The sequence below is a fragment of the Sander lucioperca genome, chromosome 4 (genome assembly GCF_008315115.2).
Source record: "Sander lucioperca isolate FBNREF2018 chromosome 4, SLUC_FBN_1.2, whole genome shotgun sequence".
NCBI classification, from domain to species: domain Eukaryota; kingdom Metazoa; phylum Chordata; class Actinopteri; order Perciformes; family Percidae; genus Sander; species Sander lucioperca.
The window spans coordinates 25,206,892-25,226,656 of NC_050176.1; the positions used below are offsets into that span (position 1 = coordinate 25,206,892).

General features: G+C 40.3%; 1 protein-coding gene across 1 annotated transcript; it reads left to right on the plus strand.

The window, feature by feature from the left end:
* Positions 1–12,720: 12,720 nt before the first annotated feature.
* LOC116051172 lies at positions 12,721–15,329 on the plus strand. Its single transcript, XM_031301421.1, has 5 exons — positions 12,721–12,879; positions 14,062–14,194; positions 14,316–14,553; positions 14,805–15,081; positions 15,171–15,329. The coding sequence occupies exons 1-5, from the start codon at positions 12,721–12,723 to the stop codon at positions 15,327–15,329; spliced, it is 966 nt and encodes a 321-aa protein (XP_031157281.1).
* Positions 15,330–19,765: the final 4,436 nt, after the last annotated feature.

The following is a 19,765-nucleotide window of genomic DNA, read 5'->3' on the forward strand; positions in this document are numbered from 1 at the left end:
AGCCCTGCATAAAAGTGCAGCTTTTGTCGTCAATATCCTTTTAAAACGAACGTTTGACTCGAGTACATTCACAAAAAGACTATGCATTTTGGCGAGGGTTTTGCTTTAATGTCACACACAAGGCCTCGAGTAAAGCCACTTGCTAACGTTAGAGTCTTTTCGTTTAATTTGAAGATGACAGTAGGCATAATATCCAATCAAACCAGGTACTTGGCAAACATCACTCTTACCTTAACGTTCAGTTGACTCAACCATAAACTTAGCCTCTGGAAATGCGGTCTGCTGTTCTCAATCAGGAGGGAATGGATGTGCGTGCCAGTTGGCGGTATTACGGAACAGCATAAATGAAACAAGCTTATTGTTTGTTGAGTGTTTGTACTTGAGAAGATCGACTCGATAACTAAATAACGCATGTAAATGAAAAAACACACAATTGTATTGTATTTTGAACAAATGCAGATTGATTTCAAACAATACATTTCCATGTAAAGATACAAACTGAGATTGTTATTGTTAATTTCACAGATTTAATTTATGTTATATCTACAAATGCTCAAAATCACTTTCATCAGTGTACCATGAGAATAGCAGACATTACAAAATGAATGGAGATGATGGAAATGGTTCAGTATGCTTCCAGCAGTAGTTTGTATGAAAGTGTTGTAAAAAAGCTGTTTACACGTTAATACATCAGTATTAATAATTAAAAAGATATGATATGTAATAATGCCAGGGGTTTTCCTGCATAAAGAAAGTGTTGGTGCCCCCAACAAGGTTTTAGCCAGCGCCAAAGGAAAATCACGAGCGGCATTTTTTTTTTGTGATGACTTCATGAAAAGCCGTGAGACCGGGTTGGATTTTCAGCAGCCAGCCTCCCTCTCACCCACTGCCACTACTGTATATACATGTACACATGCAGCTGGCGCTGAATTGACTGTATCTGAACACTCCGCTGTAAAGCTAGCACTAATGGTAACCCTGTTTGCATAGTCAGGCTGTACCGGACTTTCCCAGTGACCATTCTGCCTCAGGTATTCTCACATTGCTAGAGCTTCCTCCACCGCAGCGCCGCGGAGGAGGGTCTGGCTAGTCCACACAGCATTCTGGGATGTTATGAAGAGAGGAGCAGTTAACCATAGTCCTCATAGTCACCAGAATTTAGAATGCCAACACAAAGGAAACGCGAGGCAACGGATATCCGGCCTAAATGAGTGAAATCCAGCGGAATTTCTGTCGGCAACGGAGCAATCCCGTCAAGGATATCGACAATTCCTCAGGTGACCAGCGGTGTTATGCCCTGTTTTAGACAAATCAAATGAACTGGACTTTGTGGTCAAGCATGCAAAAGCCCCCTTCCCTTACTGCATTATATTCCATTATATTTTATATTTTGAATTGTTACCTGCCACCAGAATTTTGTACTTTCATTGACATAAATTAAGATGTTTTCAACATAAATTTGTGCCTGAAAATGTATCAGAATGCAAGAATTCTTTGACACTCCAAATTTCCTGGGGGAGTAGGCTTACCCCCAGACCCCCGCTTCATTTGTGTGTCCCCAAAGGCTCATTCTCAGCCAGAAAAAAACCCTGAATACAATAACACTATCTGGATATGTTGCTGTATAACTCACATTTACTTTTAATACTTTAGTACATTTAAGCAATATTACACAAGAGGGTGTGATTTAATGTCATTGTTTGCACAACAGAAGTCCCTAAGCATCACTGAAGTCACACCCTCTTGTGTAATATTGCGATTTTAAAACAGCTGTTACCAACAAAATAAAAGATATAATCAAACTATATTCACATTGTGGGGCAATCCGCTCTCAACATAATAAAAAAGCAACAGAGAGGATTTTTAGTCCCTCCCTGTTTAGTCAGCAACTTAAGCTAACGTTAGCTTTATAGACATCGTGGAGTTTCCCAAACTGAATAAATACTGCACATATGAACACAAAACTGCTTGGCTAGCTCAATCTTGTTGTAACTAAGATATCTACTTTGCGATTAATACTTTGGTACTTTTAAATATGATTTTCAGTGCAGAACTTTTACTTGCAATGGTTTAGTTTACCATTTTGGTATTGCGACTTTTGATTAAAGTGGCTATAATTGTTGTTTTTAAATTAACAATGTATTAAATGACAATGTGAAAAAAAGGTGACCTCCTGGAAGCAGTGCGTAACTTAAAAAAAGATTAGAAAATATGTTTGTTTCTTCTTTTTGCTTGCACTGTATACATTATCAAGTTTAGATGACATTAAAACATACGATGATTTTGTTCCTATGGCAGTATTTTGTGGCTTTTGTACTGGTTATGTTTCTTCTTTAGTGACTTGTTAAAGGTCCTATATCATGCTCATTTTCAGGTTCCTACTTGTATTTTGGGTTTCTACCAGAACATGTTTAAAAAAAAAAAAAAAAAAAATGTCATAGTCTCTGTTTGAATATAATTGTATTCACCTTCTGTCTGAAACGCTCCATTTTAGCGCCTGTCTCTTTAAGCCCCTCTCCCGAAAAAGTCCAGTCTGTTCTGATTGGTCAGCGTTTCTGGGTCTTCCACATCTGTGCTCTCAGAGTCTCTGCACCGGCACTTTCTACATATAAAGAGCATAGTTGTGACATCAAAACCATACAGAAGTTCTGATGGCTTGTTTGAAGGCACAGTTTCTTTTTCTTAAGATAATTTCTTGGGCTTTTCCCGCCTTTATTTTTGACAAGACAGCTAGGTGAGAAAGGGGGAAGACATGCAGGAAATTGTCACAGGTCGGATTCAAACCCTGGACCTCTGCATCGAGGCATAAACCTCTCATTATATGTGCGCCTGCTCTACCACTGAGCCAACCTGGCCACTGAAGGCACAATTTCTAAATACAGACTGTGTGCATTTCTCTGTGGATGGAGCGTTTTGATACTTTCAAAGTATTATACAGCACCTTGACCTGCTTGATATTAAAAAAAAGACACAGAAATCTCACTTTTTTGGAAATATGGCACCTTTATGCACCAATATGGCCAATTTTATAATCTACGATGCTTTAAATGACACCAAGCACAGCTGGTAATGTGACAGAGAAGTAGTGGGACAGCATTTAGACCTAAGTCATCATCAGGGACGCTGCAGCACCAAATGCAATTGAACAATGGTGTTCAGTCGCAGCCGCTGACAAGAACATCATGTCTGAAAGTACGAGCCGCGGTCTGTTCACACTAAGTGCATGCAGACAGACAAGCAAAACTGAAACACAAACAGATGTAGCTGAGGAAGACATGTAGCGAGGTAGCGTGTGTGTGTGTGTGTGTGTGTGTGTGTGTGTGTGTGTGTGTGTGTGTGTGTGTGTGTGTGTCTCCCTGGAAAAACGTGAGTGCTAGACAAAGACAGAGGCAGACATGGGGAATGAAAATGTACCATCAAACAAGATGTAGAGCAATTCCTCATGGGTAAACAACAGTTTAGTTCCAGTCCATTTCTCCATCTTTTTAGAGACGAACCCCTCCTCACAGAAAGCTCTGCCTGAGTAAAGTAATACATGTGTAAAACCTGCAAACTGAGAAAGCAAATTCAATTATATAGATAGATACTTTATTGATCCCCGAGGGGAAATTCCAGGTCCCAGTAGCTTAAAGTAGCTTACCTTTATATAAGTAGGCAGCCTGTTGTCATGAACCATTGGTACATATGAAAAGTAATTCACTGTAATTCGTATGTATGCCAGGTATTTATTACTGTATGCACCAACAATGACTGCTGCTGTATAAGAGTGCAAAGATCCACGTAGGGAAGGTCAGGGTGGATAGATGGGTCCTTAAACACATTTTTAAATGGGGGAGAGGGGTTTGTGTCCCAGAAGAAGTTAAGGGGAGTACTACCTAAGGGAGCCGGTGTTTTAACGAGAGAGAGAGAGAGAGAGAGAGAGAGAGAGAGAGAGAGAGAGAGAGAGAGAGACAGAAACACAGCTTGCACAGCTTTTTGAGTAGCCTGGATGTTTCATGTACATATTGTTTCTCTAACTTCTTTTTACTTCTTTAACTTCTATTCTTTTTATATATATATATATATATATATATATATATATATATATATATATATATATATATATATATAATTGTTTCAATGTACCCTTTGAGGGACATGCACAGAATGTGTTTAGTATCTGCATCTATATCATAATTATCCTGTTTACTTGTATTATTATATCAGATGTATTTACTCCTTGTCGTTGTTTATATATGTTTGTTCTTATGCTTTGGCGACACAAATGCATTTTTTTTGTCATGCCAATAAAGCAACATGAAATTGAAATTGAAATTGAGAGACAGAGAGAGAGAGACAGAGAGAAAGAGAGACAGAGTGAGACAGAGAGAGAGAGAGACAGAGAGAGAGAGAGAGAGAGAGAGAGACAGAGAGAAAGAGAGACAGAGTGAGACAGAGAGAGAGAGAGACAGAGAGAGAGAGAGAGAGAGAGAGACAGACAGAGAGAAAGAGAGACAGAGTGAGACAGAGACAGAGAGAGAGACAGAGAGAGACAGAGACAGAGAGAGAGACAGAGTGAGACAGAGAGAGAGAGAGAGAGACAGAGAGAGAGAGAGAGACAGAGTGAGACAGAGAGAGAGAGAGAGAGAGAGAGAGAGAGAGAGAGAGAGTGAGACAGAGAGAGAGAGAGAGAGAGAGAGAGAGAGAGAGAGAGAGAGAAAAAACATCCAGTATTATGGAATTGGTCATAACATAAAGAGGTCAAAGTTGTGCAGTTGCTTTTCATCCTGAACATTTCTCAGCACCTATGAGAGGACAGAAAATGTGTTTGTGAAAAGTGTTTTATAGGTTGGCATAGTTTGCTTCATTGAGTTGTGACAGAGCCCATTTAGACAGAGACAGGAGTGCATCGTTAAACAGCCAGCCTGAGCTGTACATCATCGCTTTTTCATTAGTGCAAACTGACACCAGCTCAGTTCATTCTACTGCATGCTACTACTGTGAGGGCACCACAAGGGCATGCTGTTACCTCACACACACACTGACACACACATGTATACATATAGAGTGTTTCAATAAAAAGAAAAATGTAATTATTTGCCATTATTTTTACCATATCTGTGTCTAAATGGTTGGAGAAGCTAGAGCAGATAATAAATAAATAAAACTCAAAAAGCGTTAAGACAAAACTTGCTAAAGAAGTCGACTGGGGGCCCACTACAACCATTAATATGAATAAGAACAGGAAAACCCTCCCATTATTCTGACTTGCGTGCATTCACACATTTTTCCAAGATGGTTAATCCACTGCTAGCCTACATTTGCTACCTGTGTTGTGTTATTTGTAGTGGTACCTTAACAAGACAAGATGCAAACTAAGAGTACAGTATTTAGGACCTCTCAAATTAGCAAAATTGATGATATTAATAATAATAATAATAATAATAATAATAATAATAATAATAATAAATTGAATTTGTATAGCACTTTACGAGGACTCAAAATCTCTTTACATGGCAAGGTAGAAAACAAAAACAAAACAAAACAAGATTCAGGCACAGATGAAAAGGGAGGGGTGTGGAGCTACGGATAGGCAGAGGTGAAGAGATGGGTCTTGAGGCGGGACTGGAAGATGGTGAGGGACTCAGAGTTGTGGATCTCTTGGGGGAGGGAGTTCCAGAGCCTGGGAGCTGCCCTGGAGAAGGCTCTGTTCCACACAGCCTGAAATTGAACAGAATAAAAAATCTTTCTGGGTGCCTAGGTAGCTCACCTGGTAGAGCAGGCGCCCATATGTGTATTTCTCAACGCAGTGGCTGCAGGTTCAACTCTGACCTGTGGCCCTTTCCAGCATGTCATTCCCCTTCTCTCTCCCCTTTCATTTCTTCAGCTGTCCTACATAAATAAAGGCCTAAAATGCCCCAAAAAAATATTTCTGTTCAGGTAACAGGCTGCATCCTCTATGGGGGGCGTCAAACGGACGTGGCAGCTGTCAATGCTGCCAACAACCCTGTGGAAGGCTGCTGACCCGGCCAACCGTGCAAAGCCTGCACCAACATGAGACAAGTCCTCCTCCGTTGGAAGGCGAACGACCTGGGTGAGGAGAGAGAGGACTTTCCTGCTGGTCTTGTGGACAGCACGGTGCACAGTGGCCCGGGGCATACCAAAGGCTCTAGCTACAACGCGGTAAGAGGTACCACTGGCTAGCCAAAAGAGGAAGACAAGGGCCTCGATGACGGGTCCCCAGCCATTTTGATTCAGTGATCGGGGGCCAAACTCTGCCCCCAATCCAAGATGGCAGAAACTATGTTTGTCCTGTTTTTTTTTTTGTTTCTTGTCTGGAAATGGCATCTCTTTTAAATAATATTTTAACCTTGAAAATCACAACATATGGACTTCTGAAGCATTCTGAGTGGATTACTGTGTTCCGTTGTGGGAGTTTACTCGCTTGATTCCTGGTACTTTTGGGCCTCTGTATCTCTGCACTACTGACTCACAGTTTGCATCATTCTTTGGAACAGCAAGAGGTACATCTGTGTGTTTGCCTCATATGGCTGTGGCCCCCACCTCTTCACCACCACCACCTCAGAGGGCCTGCCTGCTACGGCCTCAGCTCCCTCCTCCCCACCAGTCTATCATCTGCTGCAGCCTCAATGGATACAACCTCAACTGCCTCAACCATCAGGCTGTCACCGACTACAGCCTCAGCTGCCTCCATCTCTGGGCTGTCATCTGTTACCATCACCGGACTTGTCGTCTGCTACAGCCTTAACTGCCTCCTCCACCATCGCACTTGCCGTCTGCTAAGGTCTCAGCTGCCTTCATCACTGGACTTGTCTGCTACAGCCTTAGCTGCCTCCAACACTGAACTGTCGTCTGTTTCAGCCTCAGCCTCAGCCTCCACCACCACCGGGCTGTCGCCTGCCTCAACCAGAGCATATGAGCGGAGTGGAGCAGTGAGAATCTCAGCTCATCGCTCACGGAACTGTTCACCCCTCCACTCCCCCACTCAAAGCTACATCAGGCCGCTCCGCTCATTATCGCTCAGCGCTCAACTCAGTTTGCTTTGCGCTCCACTCAAATCGCCCCTCACTCGCTCCAAAAAAGGAAAAAATCTACTACATTATTGAGCCGAGTTTTGATTGAAAATAGTCTGTTGATGACAGTGCAAGACAGATGGATTCTGGGTCAGGCTTGACTGAGCATGCTTCAGACTCGTGGTGTGAGCAGAGCGAAATTGGAGCGGGAAATAGAGCGACGCTCTGTCCTTTTAAAAATGCCGCTCTGCGTTCTGTCTTAGACCCGCCCGCTCGCGCTCCCCGCTCGAAAACCTGCGGGCCCTGATTACTTAGAACCTTTCTTCTTGAAATTAGCTGCAGATATCCTAGCTGTACCTCTGACTCATCTTTTTTAATATTTCACTGGTCACAAACAAAATTCCCAAGGTATGGAAGTCTGCTTATGTTTTACCACTTTTGAAAGGAGGTGACCCAACCTTGCCTAATAATTACAGACCCATTTCCAAACTGTCAGCATTGGCCAAAGTGTTGGAATCCTTGGTTAGTAATCAAGTGAAAGAGTACTTAAATGCTCAGTCAATTTTATCTAAGCATCAATCTGGTTTTAGGAAAAAACACAGCACTACCACTGCTGCTATAAAAGTAATTAATGATATAGTCAAAGCACTTGATGATAAGAAACAGTGTGTGTCTCTGTCCAAAGCATTTGACACTGTTGACCATAGCATACTAGTTCAGAGACTGATCAGTATAGGTATGTCTAAGCACTCACTGTGGGCTGGTTTATCAACTGCCTTGCTGATAGGACTCAAGCTACGCAAGTTGAAGGCCTAACGTCAAAATATGTATCAATCTGTAAAGGGGTTCCCCAGGGCTCCATTCTGGGGCCACTTTTATTCACTATTTATATAAACTGTCTGGGGGAAAATGTCCAACATGCATTTTTCCATTTTTATGCAGATGACACTGTTATTTATTGTTGTGCAGCTACCATTAAGTATGAATTCTTGCAAACTGCTTTCGACAGAGTGCAAGCACAGCTTTATCAATTAAAGCTTGTGCTTAATGCTGAGAAGACCAAAGTAATGGTCTTTTCAAACTCAAGGAAAAAAAACGTTAGACTTCAATATTGTTACTGATCAGGGTAAAACAATTGAGGTCGTTTCATCTTATAAGTATTTAGGATTTTTAGTTGATGATCACCTTTCTTTTAAGCTTCATATACAAAACCTAGTAAAAAAGTTGAAATTGAAGCTAGGTTTTTTCTTTAGGAACAAATCTTGTTTTACTTTTTCTGCCAGAAAAAGGCTAGTCAATGCCACATTTCTCTCTATTATTGATTATGGTGATCTGTTGTACATGAATACCCCATCAAAGTGTCTTCAGATGTTGGATGCTGTGTATCATGGAGCTTTAAGTTTCATTTCAAATTGCAGACCCCTCACTCATCACTGTATACTTTACTCCACAGTGAATTTACCCTCTCTGTCAAATCGCTGCCTTACTCACCTTTATATGTTCATATACAAAGGCATTTTAGGCAGGCTCCCATGTTATATATCTGAATTTCTTTCTTTTACACAGAGTACTTATGGTTTAGGGCCCCAGAACACTATTTCATTGAAAGAACCTCAAGCCCGGACAGAGTTGTTTAAAAAGGCTTTCATGTTTGCTGCACCTTCTACTTGGAATGACCTACAGAAAACACTCAAACTACACTGTCTAATTTCCTTAAATGATTTTAAAGGTTAACACCATAGAACATGAGTCCATCCACACGTACAAATGTTTTAACTAATGGCACTTTTATTTAATTGAAATGCACTTGAGTTGTCTTTGCCTCTTTTGTGTTTGTTTTGTGATTGTAAATTGTTTTATAAGTAACTAATTTGTTCTGTTATCTTGGCCAGGTCTCTCTTGAAAAATAGATTTTATATCTCAGTGAGACTAACCTGGTTAAATAAAGGTTAAATAAAATAAAAATAAAATGGTCACACGCCGTGCCGAGGATGGCTATCAGACTGTTAAAGGATCCCCTGGAGAGTCCACCCTCATGTTGCTTTCCCCATCAAAATACAGTGCCAGCAACGGCACCGTATTGTTGAGCTGGCAGTACTGCCTGGGGTTTGGAGCCTGTAGAACATAACACAGGGCCATCTTTTAAAATAAAATTGTATTGAATGTATTTAATGTTATGTGTTATCTTTAGCGTCACACTTTGTATGACTGTAGCAAGCATACATGAAATTAGGGCTGTCCCAAACGATTATTTTTTAAACGATTAATCTAGCGATTATTTTTTTGATTAGCTATTATTTTCCCATTGCTCAATTATTAACAATTTACACAAAACAAATTTCCATGAGGTTCAAATCTCTATTTATTAAAATTGTTTAACACTGCACTGTTCAAGTAAAATTAATTTGTAGTGCAACCTGAAGCCAGATGTAGACTATCAACCACAAAATAAAGTCAATAAAGTGTAGGCTTACACACCTTTCAGTAACAGTTCCACTTACAGTAGTAATCATCCCAAGCAAATAAATCCATGGTCTTACTTTTGTTGTTTCTCCAAACTATTTTCTAAATGAATGTGAGTGTTGTTTTGTGTTAGCTGGACAAATGAGCAACTGCATGCTAACAATGTAGTCATAACAACTGCAATACCCCCAAGAGACCCAAAGATCAATTTGCTGAAGTCTGGTCTGCGAGGCATATTTTAACAACTATGTACAACTACATACATACACACACAAAGCCATATTTCAGCTTTGTTTGCTGGAATTTGAAATAAGTAAAGCCAAGCTCTTTGTTTGGTATCTTTTCTTGAAGAAACTAAAAACAAACGTCTGGTGAACTGAATGATCTTCAGAGTTTGGATGTAATTGAAAATTGTTAGTCATATGAACTAGGACAAAGCCTAATCAGAACTAAGCATACTTCCTCTCCGGGGAGTGGTCATTAAATTAGATTATACTGTATTTGTTTTGTCATTATAGAACTTTAGGCTATATTTCAAGCTCTGCACAGTGTTGTAAAGTCATAACTACAAAAGACACTAATACTATACCCCAGGACATACTCCGAAAACAACAGCTCTCTATCTTCTTCATGCCACAGTTAACCTCACTTATGCAACACGGCACCGACAGTTCAGCTTCCTGCCCGGGGTGTTCTCGAACATCCTTAACACCTGCCTAAATAAGAAACACAAATACAGAGAGGTGATACAGGCATGCCACTCCTGGGAGGATTCAAGCTCCTCGGGCACTGTAATGCCGCGTTCACACTTTGTAAACATGAGTTTCAAAAAAAGACTGCCTGCATTTTCCAACCCAGACAGTTGCCTGTGCTACATGAGCTTATCAGGTTAGACGATGTGTCATACTTATATAAGACAACGCAAAAGGCAAGGAGCTATCACACAATAGTTACTAATCCATTTTGAAATTGCTTTATAGTGCCTTGGCAACATTGTATGTATATATTGCATGTATGATGTATTGTTTTCCAACAACCTGTTATATCCTAGCCTATTCATGTCATGTATTGTCAGAAATACTTGATGAAATTGATTAAATGATGCATTTTTTATTCCTAGTAGTGAGAAACTGTGAAAAAATGTATTCATGCAGTGGCTTTATAGTTGCTTTAGTGTCTTGCTTTAATGACAATATTTGTCTTCCTTCCCTTACACTATGGTATCTAGGACAGATTTATGGCACTTGATTAATCACAAGCCTTGTAACTGTTATTTAAGAGTACAAATATAATGACTTCTCCTATAAAGATGGGAGTATTGCCTGCTTTTACGCACAGCGACTTATGTCAGGTTTTAATGATACTTTGGTACCTTGTGTACTCAGCAGCTTCACAGATTTGATAAGGGAAGAAGAGGAATCATTAATCTCCACTTGAATCATGAGCATGTGCCTTTTATACATGCAATGTTCTGTAAAAACTTGGTGAATCATGGAACCTTCAGAATAGATGCAAGAAATGGTATGTTAACTTCAAGCCAAGGATTCATAGAAGTCTTCGGAATGGTGTGAAAACCACTGCTTGTCATTTTATGAATGTTTTTAAAATGACGGATGATGATGGAGCCATACATGTTCTACTCTTAGTTTTCTTGTAAATGGAAATGGGTAATTTATGACTTTTATTTTCACACATTTTGTCAGTGAAGCTATGATATAAAGTATTTTCATTGACAATCAGGAGTTTGGCATTATAAGGTTTTGTGTAGGTAAGGCTTGACAAGCAAAGCAAAGAGCACAGCTGCCTCAGGGCTACCTCCAACACCCCAGGTTGAATTCTTTTTGCACTAAACATTTTAAACCGTCACCTGGATTATTTTTTAATACATTTTTTAATTAGAAACACAGGACTTTTACCCAGGAGACTGGTGCTTGTGTCCCATTTGAAATCTGTTTGTAAATCAAAGTAACCAGCAAGTTATTATAACTTTACTTAACCAACGGAATTACGTGACATTCTGCGTCACATGCGTAATTACGGCATGTACATAATCACGTCATCTATGTAATTACGTCATGTACGTAATTACCTCATGTACTTAATTACTTCATGTAAGTAATTACCTCATGTACATAATCACGTCATTTATGTATGCACGGAAGTGACGTAATGTCACAAATGTACTCATTTTAACCCAAACCATTTTCTAAACTTCATTTTTAAATTAAAGATTAATTATAGATTAGAGATCAACTGGTGTAAAAGCACCACCTACTGACCAATCAATACTCGATTGATAACGGCGTCACCGTTCTTAGAAGATCAGGCGGAGCTCGGTGTGCGGAGAGAGAGGGGGAGAGAGGAGTGCGCTCATAAAAGTTAAAACATTTAGAGACCGACAACCCTGCTAACATTCCCTGATGGGTATCTTTATGACAGATATAGATTTTCAGCGGAGAGAATTACATATAGGCTATTTGTCGGCTTCTTCAGCCGTGTGTTGCCAATACGCACATCAGTTCGAATTATGTTTTGATATTTTTTTTTATTTTCTCTCACAGCTTACCACTGCTGGGGTTGCAACTGAAATAAAAGGCTAAAGCAACGACAGTTCATGGAAAGCAAAAGTGTAATTATATATGGTCAGATCTTGTGCCTGACTGATGGGAAAGTGACCAGTGTAGTCTAATGTAGGCTATTATAGTGGGTGTACTGTACTGTATATTGGCCAGAATCTGCCTTTGGGGAGGAGGGGGGCATATCATAGTGGGGGTCCTGGGTATCCTCCCCCAGGGAAGTTTTAAAGGTCCCATGGCATGAAAATTTTACTTCATGAGGTTTTTTAACATTAATATGAGTTCCCCCAGCCTGTTTATGGTCCCCAATTGGTTTAAAATGGTGATAGGTGTAAACCGAGCCCTGGGTATCCTGCTCTGCCTTTGAGAAAAAGTAAGCTCAGATGAGCCATTCAGGAATCTGCTCGATATGTCGTCATATCGCGCAAGGTTACCTCCCCTTTCTCTGCTTTGCGCGCCTAGAGCATTAGAATTTCCAGGGTAGAGAGACAGCCACCGTACCGTACGTGCGCCATTGTTTTTCATCGAGAGACATCATGACTAGCAAACGAGGGAAGCATGTTTGCTCAGTGTTTGGATGTTCAGAAGTACCCAAACATGTTTTTTCTGTTCCATCATCTGATCCTGTGCAGAGCCAGTGGGTTAATTTTATTTTATCTGTAAATACGATGACAGAAATCCCCAAAGTTGTCTTAGTGTGCGAAAAACATTTCACCGACGACTGTTTCCTCAACTTGGGCCAATACAAAGCTGGCCTTGCTGATCGTCTGAGGTTAAAGCCTGGTGCAGTACCAACTCTTTGTGGCTCAGCTACAAACCTCGGACAGGTAAGTCAACTAACGCCATATTTTTTTGCTTCACTGCATATGGTTACCTAGGTTGTTACACTTAGAACGTGGCTGTAACATTAGCTGGCTCTGCAGCTAGCAGCCCAGTTACTGACGCTAATGTAAAGATGGATAGCATCAAGTATGTGTGTGAATCAGGGCTGCAGTAGCTACTGGAGTCCGGTCTTGGAGAAACACAGCTTGGACGGGGTTGTTCACACTAACGAACTTTAGCCCAACAGCGTTAGCCAAGCCTGCTAGGTAGCAAAATATTACGAATGCTTTCGGAGTTTCCTAGCTATATCTACGTCTACGTTGTCAACATAAGACCTGGGTCGAAATGGGTGGGTTTTTGTTATGTTATATGCACACAGATAACTGGCTATAGTTAGCCTGTACGTATGTTAGCGGACATTAGCTAACTTTGCAGAGCCAGCCAGCAACTGCGGCAGTAGAATTTCGACGAGCTAACCATGACATTATTGTCGCCCACAATCAACCTCTGCTGCTAAAAGCATTTAACCTGCAATAATGTTTGAAATGGAGACACACATATTGTGCCTTTTCACGGAGATCCAGGCCATTATTTTAAGGCACAGCTAAACCAACCATAGGGGTACACTCTGTAATACTGGTCACTTCTTTTCTACGGTACATCTGGAGTGAAGCTATATTGTCATTCAGTTACACAAATGCTGTGTACTAGTACCTAACAGTGGTAATAGTAGTGGATTGGTGTTTGTATCAGTTGTAACACTGCTGTGGGTCTCATCATATGTCATTCTGTTTTCTTTAGATCATTAGATTATATGATATCAAGGGGAATGGATATACATACAAATCGTGGGTGTTGTGACACTGTTTTTGCTTTTAGATCAACAAATAATAACCCCAAATTATTGTCTTGATACTATCACGCATAAGATTATTTTTTCTGTCCTGGACTCCTGAACCTTTTTGGACTTGTTCTTGTCTTGGACTCAACAAAGTTGTCTTGTCTTGACAACAGCCCTGGTGTGAATACACACTGTAATGTGTGTGTTGTTCACTTCTTTGTTATTTGGATAACCGTTATCTGCAATATCTGCCTATGCCATCTTTTAAATTATTGAGTGTGCACCTCTGCAAATATATACAAAGTAATAAATTGAGTGCTAATTTGACATTGTTGTCTGTACACAGGCCAGCACATCAACTGTTTCCATTAAGCTGCCTTTCTCAAGGGATGTTGCCTGCCAGACAGACCATCTGGAAACACGTACTATAGGCACACAGCTAGCCTTGAAGACTCTGCGGCCCCACTTTAGAAGTGAAGGTATGTACTTGCCACCTTCAGTGCATTTACTTTTCATGTACTCAGTAAGTATTCTGGCATTTGTCAATGCTTTCATTATGTGTTGTTTCATTGGACTTGCCTTTTTAAATTTTGGCCGTAGGTATCCAGGCAAGTGTCTCCTGCAGAGATTTTGGTGTGGGGCCCTCAAATGCAGACCCTTTGTGCCTGTCATCAACACCTATAAAGAGACCACCCAAAAGACCTCGTCTAGACCTTGATGAAGAGCTCGAGGACAATCCATTGGAGGGCAGCTCTTTTGTGGGAGCTTCAAAGGGACAGGATTCCAGTTATGATCCTGCCGACTCCATCACAGCATCGTTAGACTCTACGCTAAAGTCGTAAGTTACTGAGTGTGAAGATATGTATGCTCGTGATAACTTTCATAATTTTTCTAAATTGTATGCCATTCTGACATAAATGAATAGTCTCAGTGAGACTGTTGTTTTTATCAATACTTTTCGGACTATTTATGTGCATAAAGATTGTTAAACCAGCTGCAAACAGGATGATGGTTTAAAGTACAGTCCAGATGAAAGCTCAATCTGTTTAACTCAAAATGAGATTTCCTTTCTTTGTTTTTTTTATACAGAGAAGATTCATCCACTTCCACCCACAACAGCAAAATATACATGGTGTATGAGAACTGCATCATGGAGTTGTTTAATGCATGTCCAGTCTGCACGCGGGCATGTGATGTGAAGACCCAAAGGCTGGGGACATTCCTGTCTGTGAAGCAGTGGTGCCCCCATTGCACATTTACAAGACACTGGAATAGCCAGCCTGTGCTTGGGAGCACGCCAGCTGGAAATCTGCACCTTTCTGCCACCATGTACCTCAGTGGTGCATCTTTCATCAAAATTGAAAAGGTAAATGATGTGCAACTGTAGTTACTTTCACTGTGAATTACTTCCATTTAGATCAAATTACATGTATTATTTATCTCCCAAACCAACAGGTCTTCAAGGCAATGAAGCTACAGTTGTTTCGGTATGAAACATTTCGCCGCCATGCCAGATCTTTCATTGAACTGACCAATAGTAGAGGACTGACTGTTATTCACCACTGGAAAGTCACACAGGATGTGAATCTGCAGTGGCTGAGTCAGGAGGAATAAGTAATCCTTGGTGGTGACATGAGAGCTGACTCACCAGGTATTGATACTTTATTGAATAAGTGTAGTTTATACATGGGTTAGATATTGTTTGAAGTTAAAAGGAGTGACCTAAATAAAATGCCAGACATAATAAGCATTAAATAGTGATTACTAATGTCCCTATTTGAACAAAAACAGGCCACTCTGCAAAGTATGGGAGTTACACAACGATGGATCTCCAGAGTAACACCGTTGTGGACATTCAGTTGGTTCAGGTAATTTGCCCAAATTTATTTTGCAAAGGGGTTATTGGTTGGAATTTGAAAGTGGAAGTCTGTAATGCATTTTCTCTTAATATATTGTTTTCTGTATTAACAGAGCAACGAGGTTGGTGGTAGCTACCACATGGAGAAAGAGGGCTTGACAAGGAGTCTAGCATTACTGGAGTCACGTGGCGTCAAACTTGATTGCATTGTCACTGATCGTCATCCACAAGTACAGAAGTTCCTCAGGGAGAGAAACATAACCCATTACTATGATGTCTGGCACATGGCAAAAGGTATATTGTCAATGCCAATATTGAGCTGATTGACGTCCATATTCCATTATAACATACAAAATCTATAATTTTTGCTCCAGCCTTTTCCTTTGTTTGACTTGTTAGTGATATCCTTTTGGTGAGAAGGACCTGATGTTAGATTTTTTTTAAAGCTTGCATAAAGCTCTCATTTGGTGAAAAGACTTGTCCTTGCTGTGAAAATGTTGACACTGAGTAAATGTAAAAAAAAAAATGCTTTGAAAATGATTTTGAAATGCTACAATAGAGTAATTACTCAGTTTATGAGTATCTTAACTAAGTGTAATATATTTTGCTTTCGTTGTAGGAATTTCAAAGAAACTGGAAGCAATCAGTAAGCAGAAAGACTGTGAGAAACTCAAGAAGTGGATGAAAAGCATCAACAACCACATATACTGGACTGCAGCTGGCTCAACCTCCAGCCCAGAGAGAATCACAAAGTGGACCGCGATCCTGAACCATGTTCGAGATGTCCACACACACGAGGATCCTCTTTACCCCGAGTGCGAGCATGTGATCCGCAAGACAACTGACAAGAGTAAATGGCTCTAAGCAGGTATTTCATCAATATAACAGGCTAAATGTAAAAACAGACAACTACACACACTGTCATTTTCAGAAATTTACCAGAGATCATTGTTGTAATATTCTGTACTGTATTTTTTTCTAATATATTGTCTTATTGTCTGCAGCAACTCCAGCTTTCTACAGGTTGGAGAAGTTGCTGACCAACAAAAGAACGATGAAGGATGTTGCAAAACTGAGCCCCCACTACCAAACTTCATCATTGGAGGCTTTCCATACCATCATCCTTCGTTTTGCACCAAAGAATGTTGTCTTTCCCTTTATTGGAATGCTGTGCAGGTGAAAGAGTTAGTTGACTCAATCATTTTGATAATTGTAGCCTAAAATATCTGTTGTTATTAACAAGGTTTGTATTGTACTTCAAGACTCTACCTGGCTGCTATGCAGGGGGAAGTTTAAACCCTACGTAGTGGCCTTCCTCATCAGGAAACTCTGAGCGTATGCGCAGGACCACACAAGCGCAGGACCACACAAGCTGGAATAACGACCCGGATTCTGCGTCCCAGGAGGCCCCAGCACCAGCTCACAAAGGAACGATAGGAGAGATACCTGTAGCGACTGAACAATTGATCCTGTTATTTAGTTTTGCATAGATTTTTTATTTTGGTTTGTGTCATTGTTATGTAAATATTCCTATGTTACTATGGATCATCTTCAATGCCTGTTTTGTAAAAATAATTTCTTTTCCTCTGATGTAAATAAATCTGGACACTGTCTACACTATTGGATGAAAATTAAGCACACAATTTGTTGAGTTAAGACTCAAGACAAGACTTTCTTTTTTATTTTAACTTCTGTAACAAAGCACAACTTACTGGTGTATTCCTCTCAATTGTAGAGGGCCATAGTCAGCTCTGTATATTTGGCCTGCATTCTGCAGAGAGTAGACATTCAAGCAGACAGGCTCAAATCCAGGATGGTCAACCATACATGTGAGCTGTTCTTCGACCTCCCGTAGTCTTCTAGTAACCTAATTATAATTATAAATGGTAAATGTCATTTCTAAGCACAATTAGTTGTCACGTGAATAGACAAAGTAGTTTACAATTTAGTGGTGACAATGCTACCTGAGGTGTCTCCAAGCAGCAAATATTCTCAGCTTCTGTGGTCATGGTAGCACATTTTCCACAACGGCACCTATACAAAAAGGTAGATGTAATAATGGCGCTGGTTAGTGTCTATAGCTGATATTTTATTATATATAGGAAACATTTCCGGGGTAAATCATGGGTTATGTGTAACATGACTGCAATATACAGTACATGGCCTAATTACAAAATGAGCCATAGTGCAGTATTCTCTAAAATACAAACATTACTGATTAAGACTGATATAGATGCTAATACAGCTTTAGAATTATAGCAACATGAAAAGCCAACAACGCAGGCTGTAACAGCATACATAAACAAACCAACTAAAGTACCATATCCAGACACAATTAAAAAATAAACCAAAATAAGTAAGTAATTTATTTAATATAGCACCTTTCACAGACAGAGTCACAAAGTGCTTCACACAAAAACATTTGATTAAAATACAATAGAATCCAAAACAGAGAAAATCAAGCAATAACAAAAGCAATTCCAATGAGGATTAAAAGAATAAAACCCAAAATTACAAACATTAGACAAAAGCCAGTTGAAACAAGTATGTTTTCAGTTGTTTTCTAAAAGTGTCAACCGAGAATGCAGAACGTAAGTTAACAGGAAGGGCGTTCCACGAGGTCGGAGCTACCACTTCAAAGGAACGATCGCCCTTAGTCTTTAAACGAGTGCGTGGGACAACCAGTAGTCCCTGGTTAGAAGACCTGAGAGACCTGTTAGTGATGTACGGATGGAGCAGGTCAGAGATGTAAACAGGCGCCTGTCCATGCAATGCTTTATATGTAATAACTAGAACCTTAAATTATATCCTAAACTTTATTGGAAGCCAATGTAACATGGATAACACAGGGGTGATGTGTGACATTCTGGTGGACCTGGTCAACAGCTTAGCCACAGAATTCTGCACTAGTTGCAGACGTTCCTGGGATGACTTGCTAAGACAAGTGAAAATGGAGTTGCAGTAATCAAGCCGTGATGAAACAAAACCATGAATGATCATCTCAAGTTCACTTTGTGAAACCACGGTCCTAAGTTTAGCAATGTTTCTCAGTTGAAAGAAACATGTACGGATCAGTGACCTGATTTGTTGTTCAAGAAACATATTCTGATCAAATATGACACCAAGGTTTCTAAGATTGGACTGTACCACTGAAGAAAGGGACCCCAAAAGATTAACAACTTTGGAGGCTGTAGTATCCGGAGCAACAATAAGGACTTCGGTCTTTTCTTCATTAAGCTGCAAGCAATTGTTTGCCAACCAATCCTTAATGGAGGACAAGCAATTGAGCAGGGCTGACACTTTGTTAGTTTCCTCCGGTTTAAAAGAGACCTACAGCTGGATGTCATCAGCGTAGAAATGATAACGTATATCTCCAAATTGCCTAATTATGTGGCCTAGGGGAAGCATATACAATGTAAATAAAATTGGACCTAACACAGAGCCCTGCGGCACCCCACAGGAAAGAGCCGCATTTTCAGAGGAATAGGGGCCCAGTGACACTGAATAGGTTCTATCTGAAAGATAGAAGGTGAACCAGTCCAGGGCACTAACAGAGATCCCAACCCAGTGCTTAAGTCTGTCAAGCAAAATGGTGTGATCCACAGTATCGAATGCTGCGCTTAGGTCCAACAGTACCAGTCAGAACATTTACCCGCATCAGAAGACATCATTAGAAGAGCGGTTTCTGTAGAGTGTTTCTGACGGAAGCCCGATTGAAATGTGTCTAGTACGTTGTGAGTGGCTAAAACAGCAGAGAGCTGTTTAGCTACAACTTTTTCTAAAATTTTCGAAATAAAAGGCATCTTGGAGATTGGTCTATAGTTTGCGGGAATTGAGGGATCCAGATTTGTTTTCTTTAAAAGTGGCTGAACCACTGCATGTTTAAAATACAATGGGACACAGCCGGTTTGCAGAGAGCAGTTGATTATAGAAAGTAAACAAGTACCTACAGACCCCAGGACATTTTTAAGAAGGGAAGTAGGTATAACATTTACCGGGCTCGAGGAAGGCTTCATACTGTTCACCAAGTCAGTGAGTTCTAGCAGAGAAATTGGAGCAAAACAGTTCAAAGTTAATGGCCGAGTGAACTGAAAAGAACATACCGTAGCAGTGGAGATGATGCTATTCTTGACATCTCTGATCTTATTTTCAAAGAACAATATAAAGTCACTGCAGTCATTATTCGAAAAGA